The 21801-nt window shown below is 47.6% G+C and overlaps 1 protein-coding gene across 2 annotated transcripts in view; it reads right to left on the reverse strand.

Annotated features, from left to right (window-relative positions):
- Positions 1 to 21801, reverse strand: part of MAP4K3 (mitogen-activated protein kinase kinase kinase kinase 3) — an 83195-nt gene that overhangs the window by 25366 nt on the left and 36028 nt on the right. For both annotated transcript variants that reach the window (XM_054383704.1, XM_054383703.1), the window contains 7 exons: positions 14658 to 14716; positions 13449 to 13487; positions 13092 to 13145; positions 7409 to 7451; positions 5522 to 5684; positions 3144 to 3256; positions 158 to 199 (listed from right to left, as the gene is read on the reverse strand). In XM_054383704.1, coding sequence (XP_054239679.1) covers positions 158 to 199; positions 3144 to 3256; positions 5522 to 5684; positions 7409 to 7451; positions 13092 to 13145; positions 13449 to 13487; positions 14658 to 14716 — 513 coding nt within the window. The remainder of the gene's footprint in view (positions 1 to 157; positions 200 to 3143; positions 3257 to 5521; positions 5685 to 7408; positions 7452 to 13091; positions 13146 to 13448; positions 13488 to 14657; positions 14717 to 21801) is intronic.

Genomic DNA, 21801 nt, shown 5'->3' on the forward strand with positions numbered 1-21801 from the left:
AACACCACAGCTGCAGCTTACCACCTCTAACAGATAGCTGACACTTCTCATTTTCAAACAGACTGCTACAACCCATCCAACCATGTCCTCTCTCAGCTCTAGCAAGCAAACCTATCCTGCTTCTAAGCATGGGTTTGTATGACTCAGTAATACTCACGTGTACTTTAGGTGTGGGAGGAAGGCCATTGCTCACTGGTTTCTGAAAAACAGAAGTTCAAAAGGAAGTTTACACTCAGCTGTGCACAGATACACCAACGTGCATGGTCTCTCCTGACACCACAGCACAACCAAAAGACAAGGCTACAAAAATCATTTGAGAATGCTGTTGAAAGCACTGCAGAATTTACTGAGCAGGATGAGAAAGTAGAGTCGTAGATACATAGAATGGTTTAGGTTGGAAGGGACCTCAATGCTCATCCACTTCCAACCCCCTTGCCATGGGCAGGGACACCTCCCCCCAGCCCAAGTTGCTCAAGGCCTCATCCAGCCTGGCCCTGAACACCTCCAGGGAAGAGGCATCTGCAACCTCCCCAAGCAACCTGTGCCAGTGTCTCACCACCCTCACTGCCAACAATTTCTTCCTCATCTCCAGTCTCAATCTGCCCTCCTCAAGCTTCAATCCATTCCCTCTCCTCCTGGCACTCCCAGCCCTTGCCAAAAGTCCCTCCCCAGCTCTTCTGGAGCCCTTTCAGGTACTGGAAGGCTGCTCTAAGGTCTCCTTGGAGCCTTCTCTTCTCCAGGCTGAACAGCCCCAATTTCCTCAGCCTGTCCCCACAGGGGAGGTCCTCCACCCCTCTGATAATTTTTGTGGCCTCCTCTGGACCCTCTCCAGCAGCTCCAGGTCCCTCTTGTGCTGGTGGGGTCTGAGCAGAGCAGAGGGGCAGAATCCCCTCCCTGTGCTGCTGCTCTCCCTGCTCTGGATGCAGCTCAGCACACAGCTGCCTGCTGGGCTGCCAGGGACCATTGCTGGCTCCTGGGGACTTTGTCACCAACTGACACCCCCAAGGCCTTCTCCTGCAGGCTGTTCTCCAGCCACTCCTCACCGAGCCTGGATTGTTGCTTGGGATTTCTCCCAGTAAAAACATGCTTCCAAAGAAGAGTGTTTTACAGGTAAGAGAGGAAACTTCCAAACCATAGTTTCAAATGCCAAGTTCCAGGCAGTTGAGGAAATCAGGCTTTCCAAAGGACTGCCAGCACTGTGGGCACTCCCTTCACACAAAAACATGCTGAAGGTTTTGCCTCTACCACCACTTTGCTCAAAAGAGTGACATTTCCAAACTCATTCTTGGAAGAGGCTTCCAAAGACTGCAGTTTCATGTTACATTTAATCTGATTTAACTACAGCTGTCCTCTTCTCTCCTATTTCATACTCCCACTTTTGCTTTTGCATCACAGTAACACAGTGATGACTCTGGAGGCAGGAATATTTTCTCAGCTCACAGCTGGATCAGACTACACATGGGTGTAAAACTGCCTTCTCTCCATGACTGCAACTTCACATCACTGTATGCAGCTCAAGTCTGACACTAAATCCATGTTGTTTAACCCTGAAACCCAGAGCTCAGGTGCCTAAGAGGCAAGCAGCTTGCATATCTGGACTATCAATCTAGATTTCAGAGAATCACAGAATGCTGGAAGGGACCTCCAGAGATCATCCAGTCCAACCCCCCTGACAGAGCAGGATCACCAAGGGAAGGCCACACAGAAAAGCATCCAGGTGGGTTTGGAAAGTCTCCAGAGAAGGAAACTCCACAACCTCTCTGGGCAGCCTGCTCCAGGGCTCCAGCAGCCTCATAATAAAGAAGTTTCTCCTCATGTTGAGAGGGAATTTCCTGTGATTATGTCCACTGTCCCTCATTCTATCACTGGGTATCACTGACAAGACACTGGCTTCATCCTCCTGACAGCCACCCCTCAGATATTTGCAGACATTGATCAGATCCCCTCTCAGGATGCTCTTCTCCAGACCAAACAGCCCCAGGGCTCTCAGCCTTTCCTCCTAAGAGAGATGCTCCAGTCCCTTCATCACCACCATCATCACAGGCTCTGCTGAACTCTCCCCTGTCCCTCTTCAACTGGGGAGCCCTGAGCTGTACAGGGTTTCTCAGTCTTTTTTTTTTTTTCCCTGAACACCAAAAAGCCTGCAGACCTCCACCTGGCATAAGGGACGGACTCATTTGGGAACAGTCCTGTGGTAGTTTCAGGCTATGGCTAAAAAATTTTCCACAGATCTCAGACAGCAAGTGGTAGAATGTAAATAAATCACCACTGGGTGTAAAAAGGAAAATAATGAGAAGTTCTAAACAATCCCATTGGATAGATAACAAACAAAGTTAGATGTCTACACTAATTTTTTTTTCCATCTTCCTCACTCTGGGAGACACTAACTTGTTTCTGCTTGGCTTTGCTGACCTTGGCTGTGTTCTTTGTTGTGGCTGAGTGTCCTAACAAAACAATTCTCTGCTCTTTCTCTTGTCCCTTTGTGTCCAGGGGGGTAAGGAGGGGAGCAGGGAAGGGGAAGCTATTAGCAGCTCCCCTGGGTTTTGTCCAGGGGGGTTCTTGTGCTGTTTATCAATTGTAAATACCTGTGAATATTTGTAAATACTGTATATTTTGTACATATTCATTGCATTTCATTGTAGATTGTAGTTTAGCTTGTAAATATAGCTTCATTTCCTTCCAACTGGGCTGGTCTGGCAATTTAATGTTGAGGGGAATTTTCTACCCACCACTAGTCCTGATTTAGCTTTCTCAGGGCCAGCCAAATCCTCCAGCGAGCCATGAGGTGGCAGCAGATGCCTTCATTTCCTCCTCTGCTTTAGGGGTCATTGCCCAGTGCAAGGCATTACACCACTCTCAAAGGATCTCCTCTCATGACATGTCCCTCAAGTATGTGAACACAAGGAAGTAAATCTTGTACAGCAATGATTAGCTTTGCTTCTGAGGAAAATTAAAGACCAGCTCAAGCTTCAGCTTCCAGACTGCATCCCAACCAGACAACGTAGCAAAATTGCTTTGATTCAAAAGCAAACAAGATGTCATCCCAGAACAATTTCTGCCCTCAAGAGTGGGGCTCACACTCTTGGCACATGCAAGAGAGTTGGGAGAACTGGAAAACAACAGCTAGAAGCTTCAATACCTACCAGCATTTCCTTCTTTTCTTTCCTTGAGAAGCTAGTGTCTCTGGCTTCACTCTGCTGATGAGGTGATCCCTCTCTCTCACCGTTTAATTGCACAGAAGTAGTGACTCCATTACCTAGAATCAGAGTGTTAGAGGTCTGAAGAGACTTTGAAAGATCATTCAGTCCAACCCTCCTGACAGAGCTGTTGTAAAAAATCCCTTCCCAGCTTCTTATAGGCCCCCTTCAGGTCCTGGAAGGCTGCTCTAAGGTCTCCCTGAAGCCTTCTCTTCTCCAAGCTGAACAGTCCCAACTCTCTCATTCCGTCCTTATAGGGGAGGTTCTCCAGCCCCTTCCCAGCTTTCTTGCAGCCCCCTTCAGGTACTGGAAGGCTGCTCTAAGGTCTCCCTGAAGCCTTCTCTTCTCCAGGCTGAACAGCCCCAACTCTCCCAGCCTGTCCCCATAGGGGAGGTTCTCCAGCCCTCTGATCATCTTTGTGGCCTCCTCTGGAAGTGCTCCAGCAGTTCCATGTCCCTCTTATGCAGGGGGCACTAGAACTGGATGTAGTACTCAGGTGGGGTGTCAGGAGAGCAGAGCAGAGGGGGACAATCACCTCCCTTCTCCTGCTGGTCACACTTCTAGCTAGCAAAGGAGCTAGCACAGTTATCAATTAAGAGTCAGACAGTAAGCTTTCTTAAAACAGTCCAGTCCAGGACAACTTTCAAAGCACCAATCTTCAACAACAGCATAAAAGGAAGAGCCTGAGCACAGGGTAAACAGTTACCTGCTATACTACTCACCCCAGTTCATCACAGATGAAAGTAAGCTTTGAAAGCAAAACTCTGCTCTTGACATGTCAAATGACAACAACTGGCACAGAGGGCCAGATTTTGGAACATCTATAGAGGGAAACTCCTTTGGTCCCTCTGACAATGCTGATACACTGCATTACAAGCCTGTTGCTTAGGAAAGCAATTGTCACCAGTGGCATCAGCAGGGATCATGGCAGTGACTTCACTATAAGGTCCACTTCACCATCTTAAGAGCTTTAAGCATGGTTTCGTTGTGCATTTTGGCTTCCACACAATTTCTGTTCCTTGATCTGCACAGAAAATGCCATAAAATGCTTTCATGGGTGTTAGGTGAAGGGTAGCCCCATCCCCTGTTCCTTGGCCTTTCTACCGGGGCCACTCAGCTTAAACCAACAGATTCACACAGAATGTTAGAGGCTGGAAGGTCATCCAGTCCAACCTCCCTGCCTGAGCAGGGTCACCTACACCAGATCACCCAGGAATGCATCCAGACAGGTCTTGAATATCTCCAGAGAGGGAGACTCCACAACCCTCCTGGGCAGCCTGCTCCAGAGCTCTGCCACCCTCACAGGGACAAAATTCTTCCCCATGTTTCCATAGAAATGTGGAAGCATGTTTCTGTGCCTCAACTCCCACCACTGCCCCTTGTGCTGGCATTGGGCATCCCCCAGCAGAGCCTGGCTCCAGCCTCTGGGCACTCCCCCTGCACATCTTTAGCACCAGCAATGAGCTCACCCTCAGGCTCCTCCTCTCCAAGCTCCAGAGCCCTCAGCTCCCTCAGGCTCTCCCCATGAGGAAGATGTTCCACTGCCTGCAGCATCTTTGTGGCTCTGTGCTGGACTCTCTCAAGCACTTCCCTGAGGTCCTTCTTGAGCTGAGGGGCCCAGACCTGGACACAATATTCCAGATGTGGCCTCAGCAGGGCAGAGCAGAGGGGCAGGAGAACCTCTCTGACCTACTGACCACAGCCCTTCTGATTCACCCCAGGCTGCCCTTGGCCTTCTTGGCCACCAGAGCACATTGCTGGCTCATGGTCAGCCTCCCATCCACCAGGACCCCCAGGGCCTTTTCCCCTTCCCTGCTCTCCAGCAGCTCAGTCCCCAACCTCTCCTGCTCCCTGGGGTTGTTCTTTCCTAGGTGCAGGAATCTCCCCTTGCCCTTGCTGAATTTCATTCCATGTCTCCCTGCCCAGCTCTCAGCCTGTCCAGGTCTCACTGAATGGCAGCACAACCTCCTGTGTCAGCCACTCTACTCAGTTTGGTGCCATCAGCAGACTTGCTGGCAGTGCCCTCTGTGCCCTCATCCAGGTCATTGATGAATATATTGAACAGCTCTGGTCCCAGGACTGACCCCTGAGGGACTCCACTAGACACAGGCCTCCAACCAGACTCTGTCCCATTGACCACAACTCTCTACCTTCTTTCTTTCAACCAGTTGCCATCCACCTCACTACCTGATCATCCACACCACACTGCCTCAGTTTAGCTGCAAGGATGCTGTGGGAGACAGTGTCAAATGAGGATGGAGAAATAAAATGACATGAGATTATTCCAGAAACAATTGTGTCCTTCTTGGGGTCACTCTTGTTACCTATAGTGTTAGGCTTCTGCGGAGGTAAACGAGGAGGTGGAGGTCTTGGTGGAACCTGAGATGCAGATTTTGCTGGGCTCTCTGATGTGGGGCATCTTTTGATTGTCCCTTGATTATCATTTTCAGAAGAATGAGTTTCTTGGGGGATAAAGATGGATTTAGGCTGGAAAAGACACAGTAATAATGAAAGCATAATAAAATTAACCCAAAAAAGAGATCGAAAGCCTCCGAGCTACTTCTAAAAGAGGAACAAACCACAGGAGCAGCATTTGGATGATGGGACTTTCACAAGTAAATAATTGCTAAAGCAATGTGTTCTGCCATGCAAATTCCTTACACAACACCAACATGAAGGAAATGCACAGTAATAAGGGAAGCCTTGGGAACAACAAAGGATGCATTGCAAATCATCACGTTCCACTCATGCATGAACAGTTACAGGGCCTCTAGAAATGTCACTCTGCAGTCACAGAATCCCAGAATCTTAGGGGCTGGAAGGGACCTTCAGAGATCATCCAGCCCAAGCCCCCTGCCAGAGCAGGGGCACCCAGGGCAGGGCACACAGGAACACATCCAGGTGGGGCTGGAAAGGCTCCAGAGAAGGAGACTCCACAACCTCTCTGGGCAGCCTGCTCCAGACCTCCAGCAGCCTCACATCAAAGAAGTTTCTCTTCATGTTGACGTGGATCCTCCTGGGTTCCAGCTTGGACCTGTTGCTCCTTGTCCTATCACTGGGCACCATCAGAGCCTGGAACCTTCATCCTGACACCCACCCCTCAGCTATTGATAGACATTGATCAGATCCCCTCTCAGCCTTCTCCTCTCCACACTAAACAGCCCCAGGGCTCTCAGTCGTTCTTCACAGGGTAAATGTTCAAGTCCCCAAATCATCCTTGTGGCTCTCCATTGGACTCTCTCCAGCAGGTCTCTGTCTCTCTTGATCTGGGGAGCCCAAAACTGGACAGAGTCTTCCAGATGTGGTCTCAGCAGGGCAAAGCAGAGGGGGAGGAGAACCTGCCTGCTGGCCACACTCTTCTTGATGCACCTCAGGATGTGACCTGCCCTAGGTGATCCTGCTTTAGCAGAAGGGTTGGACTGGATGACCTCTAGAGGTCCCTTCTGAACCTTAACATTCTGGGATTCTGTAACTGGAGAACTGACAGCCAGACAGAAAAAAATGTTTGTTTGGTTGGTTTGTCCTTTTTGTTGTTCATATTAAGTTAACTTCAGTGCGAACAGATTTATTCACTCTTCAAGTGTCAGCACACAAAGATTTAATGTCATCCAGGAATGCTTCTGAAGATCACTATTCAGACATCAGAAGTTAGCAGGCAGATGCTTTAGTTGGCATCTATTAAAAGTTACTGTGTGATACCAATTTTTGTGGGCTGTCCTATTCATTCCCTCTGAAGTATCAGAAGTGCAACTAGCCAGAAACAGCACTTACACACTGTCAATACCTTGTAGTGCAAGATTTCATGCAGATTTCCAACCCAAGGCTACAAGCATATTGCTCAACCCCCTGAATATTCCCTTGACTTATAACTTCAAATCTTCAAGCCATGGCTCAAATGAGGGAAACATCACTACAGTTCCACCTCAACATGAGGGGGAACTTCTTCACTGTGAGGATAACAGACCACTGGAACAGGCTGCCCAGGGAGAGTCTCCTTCTCTCGAGAATTTCAAGAGCCATCTGGATGTGTTCCTGTGTGACCTGTGCTGGACTCTATGCTCCTGCTCTGGCAGGGGAATTGGACTTGAGAACCTTCAGAGGTCCCTTCCAACCCTAACATCCTGTGAGGCTGTGACAGTCACTTAGACACTTCTGCATTTGTTGACTGAAGTGCCCCTCTTCTTCTGGGCAGTGAAATGCTCCTCACTTACCTTTGGTGGTAAAGGAGGTGGCACTTTAGGTTTCATAGTAGCACTACAAAGAAAAGAAACAAAAAGGGGTTGTTAACTTTGAACCTTGGGTTGCAGTACCCAAGAGGATTCGGGACTTCAGAAATGTCATACAAATCCACCACCATTAACCCATCAGCAGCACTATGAAATCCAAATAACCTCATCACGAACACTTTCCTAAACATTTTGTTATTGCTGTGCACACCACCACCCCAAACCTCAAAGATCACAGATCCTCCCTGGAGAGCACCAAGTGACATTGACTTATTTCTTGAAGGCACAGCATAAGAGGGATGTGAAGCTGATGGAGCAGGTCCAAAGGAGGCCATGAAGATGATCAGAGGGCTGGAGAACCTCACTTGTGGGAACAGGCTGAGAGAGTTGGGGCTGTTCAGCCTGGAGAAGAGAAGACTCCAGGGAGACCTTAGAGCAGCCTTCCAGTATTGGAAGGGGGTCTAAAAGAAAGTCAGGAAGAGACTTTTGACAAGGGCTTGTAGTGACAGGATGAGAGGGAATGGACTGAAGCTTGAGGAGGGCAGATTGAAACTGGAGATGAGGAAGAAATTCTTGACAGGGAGGGTGGTGAGACACTGCAACAGGTTGCCCAGGGAGGTGTTGAAGATCAGGATGGATAAGGCCCTGAGCAATCTGGGCTGGTGTGAGGTGTTCCTGCCCATAGCAGAGGGGTTGGAACTGGATGATCTTCGAGGTCCCTTCCAACCTAAACCCTTCTGTGAATCCATGAGTAAGATGCACATGCTAGCACAGAACAAAAGCAGGGAGATGAGAGCAGGCCTGACATTTACTCTGTTGAAAGCAGAGAGATTTACAAGATCAGTGAGCTTTTGTAAAGGGCAAAGGGGACACAAGAAAACCAATGAAAACCATTCCTTGGAAAATTTATGTGACTTCCTCAGAACAGCTTTACATGTCAAAGTAAAATCCACCTGCAATGGATAGCTAGCCTAATGATCGGGTTGTTTGGTTGGTTAATTCTTCTCCTTCCATTAGTTTCTGCCTCCAGAGAAATTTTGGAAAAGACAGCTTCTTAATGCAGGAACAACTCAAGAGCTTGGCTCAACAGTAAAATAACCAAGTCCCTGCATCTGGGGAGGAATAACAACAGGCACCAGGCCAGGTTAGAGGCTGCCCTGCTGGAGAGCAGCTCCACAGAGAAAGACCTTGGAGTGCTGGTGGGCAGCAAGTTCTGCATGGGACAGCAATGTGCCCTTGTGGCCACGAAGAATCAAAGGGATCCTGGGGGGCAGCAAGAAAGGTGTAGCTAGCAGGGCTGGGGAGGTTCTGCTGCCCCTCTGCTCTGCCCTGCTGAGACCACCCCTGGAATGCTGTGTCCAGTTCTGGGCTCCCCAGGTCAAGAGAGACAGAGACCTGCTGGAGAGAGTCCAACAGAGAGCCAGGAGGATGCTTAGGGGACTTGAGCATCTCCCCTGTGAAGAGAGACTGAGAGCCCTGGGGCTGTTTAGTCTGGGGAGGAGAAGGCTGAGAGGGATCTGATCAATGTCTCTCAATAGCTGAGGGGTGGGGCTCAGTGGAGGGGGCCAGGCTCTTTTGGGTGGTGCACAGGAATAAGCCAAGGAACAACAGGGACAAGCTTGAACATAGAAGATTTCACCTCCACATGAGCAGAAAATTCTTCGGTGTGAAGGTGATGGTGCCCCCAAGCAGGCTGCCCAGAGAGGTTGTGGAGTCTCCTTCTCTGGAGACATTCAAAACCTGCCTGGATGCATTCCTGTGCAGACTACCCTGGGTGATCCTGCTTTGGCAAGGGGTTAGACTCGATCTCTGGAGGTCCCTTTCAACCTCTAATGTTCTGTGATTCTGAAATGTTTAAAAAACCCAAACAAAACCAACAAAAAAACCAATGACTTGGCAGACGTTTGTACAAAGCACTGTGTACCCAGATGTTTAAGTGTAATTTTGTCACTGCTGGTGCCCCAATAATTTCCACTGCCCCAGTGTCCACAACTAAGAATTTTGAGCATCATAAAATGGTCTGGCTTGGAAGGATCTCCCAGGGTCATCCAGTCCAACCCCCTCAGCAGTAAGCAGGGGCATCCTCAACTAGATTTGGCTGCCCAGAGCCCTATCAAGCTCCACTTTGAATATCTCCAGGGATGGAGCCCCAACCACCTCCCAGCATTCCACCACCCTCCTAGTAAAGAGCCTGTTCCTAATATCCAATCTAAATCTGCTCTTCTCAGTTTTGCTGCACGTGACAGAAGGAACTATCAAAACAATGAAAAGTATTAAATGAAGGGAGATCCTTTAATACTGTTTCCTGAAGTATATGGATTCTCTCCTGCTATGAATTATGCAGCTTCAGACTCAAAGCTATGGCATCAGTTCGGCCTAGAAGGCAAACAGCTGCTTCATTGTTTTTGTTGTGGATCTGAACAGAGAAGGAACTGATACCACACTGCTGTGCTCTTGAACTGCAGCTCCCTCTCACAGAATAGACATCACACAAAACCTTGGATCCTCAGTGAGCTCCTCAGAAAGACATCCAAGACTAAGCTGATGAACCATAATATTGCAGCAGACCTTTCTCTTCAAGCAGATACCAAATGGAAAGGCACAGAGGCAGAATCTGCCTGATTCAAGGCTGAGGCATTGAAGACTTACTCCTGTGCTTACAGGCCCTCTGCAGGGCAAGAGTACCTAAGGTGAAGCAAAAAACACCCTTTTTTTTTTTAGAGTTTTTGGAACTCCATTGGTGACTGTTCTTGAGGTCAGACAAATTGGAACCTCTCCAGAAGGTTCTTTCCTGCTTAGCCAGAAAAAGAAAACTCACAGAAACATGACAGCAACAGAGGCAGCTGAAGCCAATGCTGTTCGGAAGTTCTGATGGAGTTCATGTAAGGAACAAAGATGCCCAACTACCAGACAAAGAAATCAGTGCAGGCACTTCAAGGCAGGAAGGGCCCAGAACTGGACACAGTATTCCAGATGTGGCCTCAGCAGGGCAGAGGAGAGGGGGAGGAGAACCTCTCTTAACCTACTAACAACTCCCTTTCTAATCCACCCCAAGCTGCCCTTGGCCTTCTTGGCCACAGAAGCACATTGCTGGCTCACGGCCAACCTCCCATCCACCAGGACCCCCAGGGCCTTTTCCCCTTCCCTGCTCTCCAAGATCTCCAGCGGTCCCTTCCAACCCATAACATCCTGTGATCCTGTGAAGCACCAAGTTCTTCACAAGGAGAGTGGTGAGACACTGGCACAGGCTGCCCAGGGCTGTGCTTGAGGCCCCAGCCCTGGAGCCATCCAAGCTCAGCCTGGCTGTGTCCCTGTGCAGCCTGCTCTAGCTGGAGGTGTCCCTGCTGAGAGCAGGGGGTTGGACAAGATGCCCTTGGAGGCTCCCTTCCAACCTGATGCAATCTGTGAATCGTCACTGAAGGCCACTGGAGTGGAGCTGGCAGTATGGAGCTCTAGAGGACTGCCACATCCTACTGAGCAGGAAGCCTGAGAGTTACCATCACCAAGGTCTCTGCAGCTATTAGCAAAGCAGCTTCTCAGCTTAGCCCAAACGCAGGGGAGCAAATCACTGAATAGCATTATCAGCCTCTTCCCCTCCAAGGCAAGACATGGGAGCTTCACATTATTGATGAACTGCAGAACCAATCAAACCTTTGAACAGCTGCTTAATAATGACAATCTCTGATGGAATTCACAATGTAATAAAGTCAGTTAAAAAACATCTAAAAAAAATCTTTTTTCCTTATCTAAGCATCACTTGTGTCAAACAGCAAACACACTTGGTGCTTTGAGAAGTTGATCATTAAACAATCTCCCTCTCACCTAGTGCCATCAGATCCTATCAGCAGCTTTACCCTCCCTGAAGAGGGCTGTCCCTCTTGCTCAGCACAGTGGCTTTATTACAGAAGAACAGCAGTTAAATAACTCAAGGAAAAAGAAAAGGAATAAAAAGAAAAAGAGAGAGAGATGTCAGCAATAGACAATGCTTGGTTTACAGGTCTCTGGCAGGAAGCAACAGCTTTTAAAATGGTCCCTGAACAGAAAGCAAACAAGAATTCTCCATCAATGGCATCTTTCTTCTTGGTCTTTACAGCAAATCATTTAGGAATATAAATTTCCACACACTGCCTGTGCATTTGAAATGTTTCAGCTTTCATCTGTCCATAAAACGAGGTCAAGAATATTTGTATCAGTGGCTCTGGGGCTCCCACACAGAAGAGATGCAGAGGAGGAGCACAATGATGATCAGAAGGTTGCAAAACCTCCCCTGTGGGGACAGGTTGACAGAGTTGGGACTGTTCAGCCTGGAGAAGAGAAGCTCCAGGGAGACCTTAGAGATGCATTTCAAGATCTGAAGGGAACCTACAGGCAGGCTGGGGAGGGACTGTTGAGAAGGGCCTGTGGGGATAGGCCGTGGGGCAATGGTTTGAAAGTGGAGCAGGGCAGCTTGAGGTTGGAGCTGAGGAGGAAGTTGTGCCCAAGGAGAGTGGTGAGACACTGGCACAGGCTGCCCAGGGCTGTGCTTGAGGTCCCATCCCTGGAGCCATCCAAGCTCAGCCTGGCTGTGTCCCTCTGCAGCCTGCTCTAGCTGGAGGTGTCCCTGCTGAGTGCAGGGGGGTTGCACAAGATGTCCTTGGAGGCTCCCTTCCAAACCAATGCCATCTGTGACTCTCTGAACATCTACTGTAGGGAGTGCATTCCCTGCCTGAGTTTTCCTTGATAAGTGTCACCTTTCTAGACCATTCTTGTGAAAATGCCTAACATTCTGCTCTTGAACAGATGGATCACTGGATACCTACTGCAGCTATCACATCATCACATGCTTCATTCAGCCCAGCACCATGAGAGCAGACAGCACTCTTGAGCCTTACACAGGAGCTAAACTCCAATTCATGGGTGTCTGCAGAAGCATTAATCTGCCTCTGAGTCTCACTGACAGTACCAAATCATCTTAGGACTCAAAATGACTTGGAGCCTCTGGAACAAGTTGCCCAGGGCTGTGGTTGAGGTCCCGTTCCTGGAGACATTCAAGCTCAGCCTGGATGTGTCCCTGGGCAGCCTGCTCTAGTTGGGGGTTTCCCTTTGAGGGTCCCTTCCAACCTGATACAACCTGTGAATTTACTACAACCATAGTTAACACATCTACTGCTACTGCCTTTGCAGTTGTATAACCTCTTCTCTGGTAAAGGAGCCAGCCCTGTTCCAAAATCAAGCATCCTCCTAGCTGAGAATGTGGACAGCACAAACTCCATTACTTAGAGAAGACAATGGCACAGAGATTCTTATGTCTTTTTAATGAGCTTTATTTTAATATAGGGTCATGAGCTCTAAAGAATTCAGGACACCAAGATCAGGGTCAGACGAATTACTGGCTCCATCTAACTATGCCAAGATTTTGTTCAATAATGGAAGGGAAAAAAAGAAAGTGAACAAAGAACAAGATGCATGAAGTGAGGAAGAAGATTTTATTCCCTTTATCACAAATTTATGAGCAGAATAAGAGAACTCCTGGACCAACATTAAATGCTTCTCTTGAAAAATGCTATAGAAGAATTCTGAGCTCTTCGGGACAGAACATGACTCGGCTTGGTTTTTCTCTTAATTTTCATCTATTCAAGGAGCAGCTTCTAGAGATATTTCTTTATTGTCAAAAAAGGAAAGCACTTACTGTTTAGTATCATCATCTGCATCATCATCATCTTCTAAATGTGCCACGTGTCCCCTAAGAAAATGAAGAAGATACTAAGGCTGAGTGTGTTGTATTAAAAGCACTTTGGCTGCTGTGAAAAATGCTGATCCCAAGGGCTACCACCATCTCTTTTACAGAATTTTCCTCTCTTTTAGCTTTTCATCATCATTATCCTTTTAAAGCACCACTGCAATCCATACAACAGCCTCTCCCAAATCCTCTCAGCAGCTACAGGGGCAAACAAGATCTACTTGTGACAGACAGAGCAATCAACACACAAATGACTTGAAACACACAAAATGGCCAGGGGCTGGGGGAGAGGAAAATCAGAATTACCTCTGATGCAGTTCTTCTTCAACTGATTTCAAGAGACTCCTTCAGCATTAAATAAGAACAAGAACACAGTTTGATTGTGGCACACAAATTATCAAAAGGCAAGGCAAGGGCTGCTATGATTCTATCACACTAAATAACCCAAAGCTTGTTGTTTCAGCTGGCTTGCAGAGCAGTTCTCAAACATCCACATACAAATGAACACAGATGTTGGGGTTTTTTTGTTTTGTTTTGTTTTGGATTTTGGTTGTTGTTGGTTTCTGTGTTTTGTTTTAAACACACCACACTTTCAAATGTATTTACTAATTTACTGATATTAAGTGCAATGGTCTTTAATCCTTGGACAGTAAAACAAGGATGGTCTTAACTTGATCCAGGAAAATAATCAAGGGGAAAAAAAACCCAATACCAAAGAAAATCATCACCATTAATTAACAAATAAATAATCGGACTGAGCAGAAGATTAAACTATTATTGGAATCAACTCATTCTTCCCTAATTAATTATGGCAACATTCTGAATTTTTTCATTGTTTGTTTCTTTGTCTGAAACACACACAGAGGGAAGAATAGCAGGGGTGAGAAAGAACAGGATTTTGGAAGCTATTTTGGAGTCATATTTTCACATTCATGTTCTATGCTTAGATTCTCTGCATTTTTTTGCTTAGATGATTTAACTTAGCAAAGCAAAGCCAGGCATCCCCATTCTGACATGCATACATTTCATTGAGTAGAAAGGAAGAACTGCATGGAAAACTATTTCATAAGATCAATCCAACAAAATGATTAAATGCATGATTATGAATCAAAGGACTTTGCTGAGTCAGGGATGTTCCCAGAATTCCTCTAATCCAGCGTTCCTAGTACCCTATAACACGAAGAAGGGCATAAAACATATCAAAGACCAGCACTGCCAATTTCTAAGTGGGGCAAAATGCTGCTCTGTGGGAGCTGTCCTGCAGAATATTTTGTTAACAAGTGGACCAAGGGATCTTACAGCACCATGGAGTCAATGTGGTCAACAGAACCCCAAACACCAGAAAGTGCTGCCCCGTTCTGGGCTCCCCAGTTCAAGAGAGACAGGGAATTGTGACTGATAGAAACCAGTCTGACATCCTCTACAACATCTCGTTCAACCTACTGTGTTGAACACATTTTTTTTTAATATTAAAACAGTCTTAATGAATTAAAGATAGAAAATGCTGTTGCTTACTTATTTGTACCCAACAAGTAGCCACACTGAGGACCATGACCATATTCTAGCTGCAGATCCTACAAACATAAAAGAACAAATCTTTAAGAGGAACAAGTAAGCAGCAAACACATATCCTGTTTCATGCTGCAGTTATCCCCCCCCCTGCTGCCACATCTGAGCTACCCAAGGAGCTCATTCCTCTGGCCTTCCTGGCCCCTACACACCACTCTCAGGCCCATCACACCCAGAAATCTCCTCCTTGCCAGGTTACTGCATCTCCAATTAAAATCCTGCATCTCTTTTTAAAACTCTGATCTTAGGGCTCCTCTTCCTTGAACACCAAAGATTTTTCTGCTCAAATAAAGTGGGCAGCAGAAGTGGGGAAAAAAAACCACAACCAAAACAAACAAACAAACAAAAAATCCCACAAACATCAAACCAAAGAAACAAAACCAACCAAAAGTAAAAACAAAGAAATAGAACAACCCACAAAAAAAACAAACAAACAAAACAACAACTTTATGATCTCCCAATCTCCATAGAGAACCCTCACTGGTATGTGTAGCATGTGTAAATGGGGAATAGTTCTAGCTGGGAGCCTGGAAAGACTTTGGCACATGAGGAAGTGAAAGAAATAAGCAGGGAGGACAGTCAGGGTGGGTTTGTAGCAATAAATATTTGAAGGGTAACTATCTATGCTCTCCTGAATACTTTACCATTATACAGCACAGCATTACCAGCAAAGTCAAGGACTTACCAACCATGGAACTACTTAGAAGTGGCAACAGGCCACCAACACTATTCCATATGTATCTGATGCCACACATGCAAATTTAATGCTTTAATGGGAGTACACTGAAGCACCACCACCATGTCTGCCAGGAGGACACTGCAAAGAGTGTGGCCAGCAGGTCAAGGGAGATTCTCCACCCTGTCCACTCAGCCCTAGTCAGTCCACATCTGGAATAATGTGTGTCCAGTTCTGGGCTCCCCGGTTCAACAGGGTCAGGGAACTACTGCAGAGTTCAACAGAGACTATGAGGCTGAAGAAGGGCCTGGAGCATCTCTCTTGTGAGGAAAGACTGAGAGCCCTGGGGCTGTTTGGTCTGGAGAAGAGAAGGCTGAGAGAGGACCTTATCAATGTCTACAAACATCTGAAGGGTAGCTGTCCGGAGGATGAAGCCAGGCTCTGCTCAGTGATACCCAGTGACAGGATGAGGAGCAATGGACATAAACTCAATCACAGGAAATTCCCTCTCAACATGAGGAGAAACTTCTTTACTGTGAAGGTGCTGGAGCCCTGGAGCAGGCTGCCAAGAGAAGTTGTGGAGTCTCCTTCTCTAGGTTTCTTCAAAACCCACCTGGACACATTCCTGTGTGACCTGCCCTAGCTGCTCCTGCCCTGGCAAGGGTTGGACTCCACCTCTGGAGGTCCCTTCCAACCCCCAGCATTCCATGATACTGTAAATTCCAAGGTTTTTTTTTTTTCTTCAGGTAGATCACGACGGGAAAAAAACCCAGCACAAATTTGCTAATCTGGGCATAAATTCACCAGAAGAAATGAGTTATTAATCACCTAAGTTAGTGATACTTGGAGCTACACTGCTCCTTTCCAGGAAACACTTTAAAGGTCCTCACCACCTTCTATCATTTACCTGGACCTGATCAAAGCCTTCGACACTGTCCCACACTGGTCTCCAAACTGGTGACACAAGGGTTTGATGGGTGGGCCATGAGATGGATACAGAACTGACTTGACAGCCACACCCAAAGAGTGGCTGTCAATGGGTCCACGTTCCAGTGCAGGCCAGTGACAAGTGGAGTCCCTCAGGGATCAGTCCTGGGACCAGGCTTGTTCAACATCTTTGTGGTGACATGGACAGAGGCATTGAGTGCACCCTCAGCAGGTTTGCTGATGACACCAAGCTGTGTGGTGCAGCAGACAGGCTGGAGGGAAGGGATCCATCCAGAGAGACCAGGACAGGCTGGAGGGAAGGGATCCATCCAGAGAGACCAGGACAGGCTGGAGGGAAGGGATCCATCCAAAGGGACCTGGGCAGGCTGGAGGGAAGGGATCCATCCAGAGAGACCAGGACAGGCTGGAGAGGTCAGCACAAGTCAACCTCATGAGGTTCAACAAGACCAAGTGCAGGGTCCTGCATCTGGGTCAAGGCAATCCCAAGCACCAATACAGGCTGGGCAGGGACTGGCTGGAGAGCAGCCCTGAAGAAAAGGCCTTGGGGGTGCTGGGGGAGGAGAAGCTCAGCAGGAGCCAGCAGTGAGCACTTGCAGCCCAGAGAGCCAAGCAGAGCCTGGGCTGCAGCAAGAGAAGTGTGGCTAGCAGGGCCAGGGAGGGGATTCTCCCCCTCTGCTCAGACCCCACCTGGAGCTGTGTGTCCAGTTCTGGAGCCCTTATTACAAGAGGGATATGGACATGCTGGAAGGTGTCCAGAGAAGGGCCACAAGAATGATGAAAGGGCTGGAGCTCCTCTGCTATGAGGAGAGACTGAGAGTTGGGGCTGTTCAGTCTGCAGAGGAGGAGCCTTCCAGGAGACCTTCTTGTGGCCTTCCAGTATCTGAAGGAGGCCTACAGCAAAGCTGGGGAGGGACTTTTTAGCATCTCAGGTAGTGATAGGACCATGGGGAATGGAATAAAGCTGAAAGTGGGGAGATTTAGGCTGGATGTGAAGAAGAAGTTCTTCACCATGAGAGTGGTGAAGCCCTGGAATGGGTTGTCCAGGAGGTGGTTGAGGCCCCATCCCTGGAGGTGTTTAAGGCCAGGCTGGATGAGGCTCTGGCCAGCCTGATCTAGTGTGAGGTGTCCCTGCCCATGGCAGGGGGATTGGAACTGGATGATCCTTGTGGTCCCTTCCAACCCTGACTGATTCTATGATTCTGTCAAAACCAGGCCTCTTTCAGCTCCAGCCTGTATAAAAAGCACATCAGCCTTCATGAAGATGCCCAATACTCAAGCTGTAAGAGTAACAAGGTTGGAGCAGAGGATGCCAACTCCCAGGACTCATCCCTCAAAAAATCATTTTTCAAAACCAGAGGAGCAAAGTCTCTCACTAGAGCTGCCAGTGCTCCAAGATGATGAGACAAGAAGCCACTGCAAGTTTCTCTTGTGGCCTGAAGAGCAATGGCTTGAACACAAAGCTGGGTATATTGCTCTCTGCTTGCTGAGGAGTCACAGGTTCTCTACTACACCCTCACTTCTGCTCTATAAAGCTAAGTAGTAGTTTCCACATGGGTGTTTCTACCACAGCTGTCAGGAGCATTTGATTGCTTCAGTGACTTTCCATATTTTCCCCAAACAAGTGCAGTATTGTGGGAAGAAAACAAAACAAACCCCACTCTGTAACTGACAATTACTCCATGGAAAAGAATGCATAGATCACAGGACTGAACAAAAACTGCAAAGGCCAGCCCAAGGCTGGCATTTCCTGAACCATGCAGAGATGACTCTTCAGTCTTTGTACCAACCTTATTATGCATCTAAACCACTAAAGCTCAGCTGCTTCTATGGATCTCTCTCTCACCCATCTTTCACCCTAGGCATTTGTCAGTGTAGCTAGAAAGATAAGTGGCCTCAGGGAAGGGCTCTCGAGTGGCTGAATGGGTGGGCAGGGAAGCTTGCTCCACTCCAGGAACGTCTCTTGGGCTCTGCAAGGCGGCAGCTGGAAAGGGCCAGGCCTTAGTCGTGGCTATCTTTGATCCCTTTCACTATGCTTATCTTCTTCCTTCATAGTTCCATCCTCTCCCTATGCCCCAATCTTGAGTCTCAAAAAAGACCTTCCTAAGCCTTCTGCAATTCTACAGCTTCATAGAATGGTTTGGAAGTCACCTTAAAGATCATCTAGTTCCAACCTCCCCCCCCATAGGCAGAGACGCCTTCCACCAGCTTGCTCAAGGCCTCATCCAGCCTGGCCTGGAACACCTCCAGGGAGGAGGCAGCCACAGCCTCCCTGGGCAACCTGTGCCAGTGTCTCCCCACCCTCTCTGAGGAAAGAATTTCTTCCTCATCTCCAGTCTCAATCTGCCCTCCTCAAACTTCAATCCACTCTCTCTCATCCTTCAGTCCCCTCATCACTACCAACATCTGGCACCTTATCCAGGCAGTTCTTTTCTGCTCTACTCCACTCTACTCCAATCAATCCCCAAGAAGCACAGACTTAACTCTCTTTACTGTGAGTCCTTTCATTACTTCCCTGCAATCTCAAAACACTTTTAAGCATAGGTATTTGGAAGACTCAGGCTCAAGAGCAGGAAATAACCAGACTGGAAACATAATATGCCACCAGACTCATGAACAAGGAGGTTAAACAGGTTGTGTCAGTCTATGTAAGAGGATGCCAGCCCTAAGACTGGGAGGCTGTTGAGAAAAATAAGCCCAGATCAGCATAATGGAATCTGAGACTTTCACACTTTGAAGTGAGAAGTGTTTTTGTCTACTTGCTGCACAATCACACTCATCAAAAGAGAAGGGAAATGAAGATCTTGCACTGAGCACAGCCCAAACATCTGGGTGGTTTAATTTCCACACTGTGCAACTGGACAGCAATCAATAACCCCCACGAAAGACAAGGAGCTTTCATCTGTCACCACTTCTTTAAAGCCTTACTGGAATTTCCTTTATGAAAAGTGACATCTGCCAGAATTCTTTGTGTTTAACTGCTTTCAAAGCACAAAAGCTTTGTTTTGTTTCAGTTTCTTATTGTGCTGCCTATCAGCATTTCTTGCACTATGATTCTAATTGGATGGATCTATTATTTTTGCTTTCAACAGCTTGCTTAGTGTTCTATGCCCTTTAAGAACTGTTGGTTTGTACTCCAAATGTGAAGTAATCAGTTGCTAGGGAAATTCCTTTTTTCCCCACTTCTGACAAATACTGAGAGCTTGAGAACTTCTAAAAAGTGAAGATGAGCAGAGAGATGGAGAACCTTCCCTGTGGGGACAGGTTGAAAGCACTGGGGATGTTCAGCCTGGAAAGGGCTCCAGGGAGACCTTAGAGCTTCATTTCAATATCTGAAGGGGAGCCACAGGAAGGCTGGGGAAGGACTGTCTAGAGGGGGGCTTGGAGTGATAGGGTGAGGGGCAAGGGTTTGAAACTGGAGCAGCGCAGATTTAGGTTGGACCTCAGGAGGATGTTCTGCACAAGGAGAGGGATGGAATACTGGAAAAGGTTGTGGTTGAGGCCCCATCCCTGGAGACATTCAAGATCAGGGGATGCCTCTCAACTAGACTTAGTTGCCCAAGGCCTCATCCAACCTGGCCTTCAACACCTACAGGGAGGAGACATCCACAACATCCTTGGGCAACCTACTCCAGTCTCACCACCCCTGTACTGAAGAACTTCTCCCTCAGCTCCAAACCATTCCCCCTTGTCCTGTCTCTAGACACCTTTATGGAAAGTCCAAAGCAGGGGTTGGAAGGGACCTCCAGGGATCCAGGCCAACCCCCCTGGCAGAGCAGGGGCACCCAGGGCAGGGCACACAGGAACACATCCAGGTGGGCTTGGAAAGGCTCCAGAGAAGGAGACTCCACAACTTCTCTGGGCAGCCTGCTCCAGACCTCCAGCAGCCCCAAACCAAAGAAGTTTCTCCTCATATCAAGGCAGAACCTCCTGGGTTCCAGCTTGGCCCTGTTGTGCCTTGTCCTGTCCCTGGGCACCACCAAACAGAGCCTGGAACCTTCCTCCTGACCCCCAGCCCTCAGCTATTGGTAGACATTGATCAGATCCCTCTCAGCCTTCTCCTCTCCAGACTAAACCGCCCCAGGGCTCTCAGCCTTTCTTCATAGCAGAGATGTTGAAGCTGTGAAAAAAGCCCTAGGTGAGAATACTCTCACTCACTCCTCTGGTGGACTTTCATCTCCTCCTGTGTACTTTTTATGACTGATGCTGCCCAAAATACACCTCAGTTTATGATATTTTTTCTTTAAGGATCTTAAGAGACACACAACACTGCGAAACTGCTGCTGCTTATTTTATGAGACCAGCAGAACAGCATGGGAAAGAGCCCAACAGCAGTAGGTGACAGATTGTATTTGTGAAAAAAGTGTAGTCCTTGCCTCCTGATGACATCTGAAAAATTCACATACCACTTCTGACTGAACATATCTGGAAGCCAATACTGTTAGAGCAGGAGGAGGGAGAGGTGGGAAAAAATGAGCCAGAAAAGGGAAGTCTAATTAGTATGTCCTGGTCCACAACAAGAATAAACCAACTACTAAATATTTCTTCTCGTTTCCAGAAGGATTAGGTCTTCCTGGGGGGAAACAAAAAAAAAAAAAAATCTCACAAATGGGTGAAGCATTAGCACCAAAGCTGGGGAGGGACTTTTTAGGATGTCAACTAGTGATAGATAGGAAAAAAATAGAAATGGGTAGATTCAGATTGGATGTTAGGAAGAAGTTCTTCTCCATGAGGGTGGTGAGACACTGGAGGAGATTGCCCAGGGAGGTGGTGGAAGCCTCATCCCTGGAGGGTTTTGCAGCCCGGCTGGATGTGGCTGTGAGCAACCTGCTGTAGTGTGAGGTGTCCCTGCCCTTGGCAGGGGGGTTGGAACTGGATGAGCCTTGAGGTCCCTTCCATCTCTGACAATTCTATGATTCTATGAGTCCAATGAGAATTCTGTTTGATTTACAGTGAGCACAGGAGGTTGGGAAGAAAGCAGTGAGACTCAAAAAGTGCTGTCAAGTGACTTTAAAAACCTTCTCATGGTTGTGACAACAACAGGATTTTATGAGCTTTATCACAGTGGTACAGTTTAGAGCCAGTGCTTAGCTTAAGCATTAATTGTTAATAAGAATGATACTTTTTCCAGAGACTTTGGGTCTAAAGTATAAGCAATTTTAGGGATTGGACACAGAATGACGCAAGATCAATTTCTATCATCCCATTGGCTTGTTGAAAATCTTCTGGTTTTGTACCACAGATTATTCTTTCTTCTTTTCTTCCCTGTCACTTGCCTGCTTGCCACTTGCCTCTCTCTCTGACCGTGGTGTTGCTGGAATAATCTCTGTTTTGACTCTGTGTCTGAGGTAGAAGGGAGAAAGGGAGGCAGAGAGAAGCAGGCTAGCTCCATGCAGCCTCCTTTTGAGGGGTGGGGGAAGAACTGACTTTGTTTAAGGGAGTATTTCTGAGGTTATTGAATTGTGAATA

Source organism: Indicator indicator, chromosome 9, assembly GCF_027791375.1.
Source record: "Indicator indicator isolate 239-I01 chromosome 9, UM_Iind_1.1, whole genome shotgun sequence".
NCBI lineage: Eukaryota > Metazoa > Chordata > Aves > Piciformes > Indicatoridae > Indicator > Indicator indicator.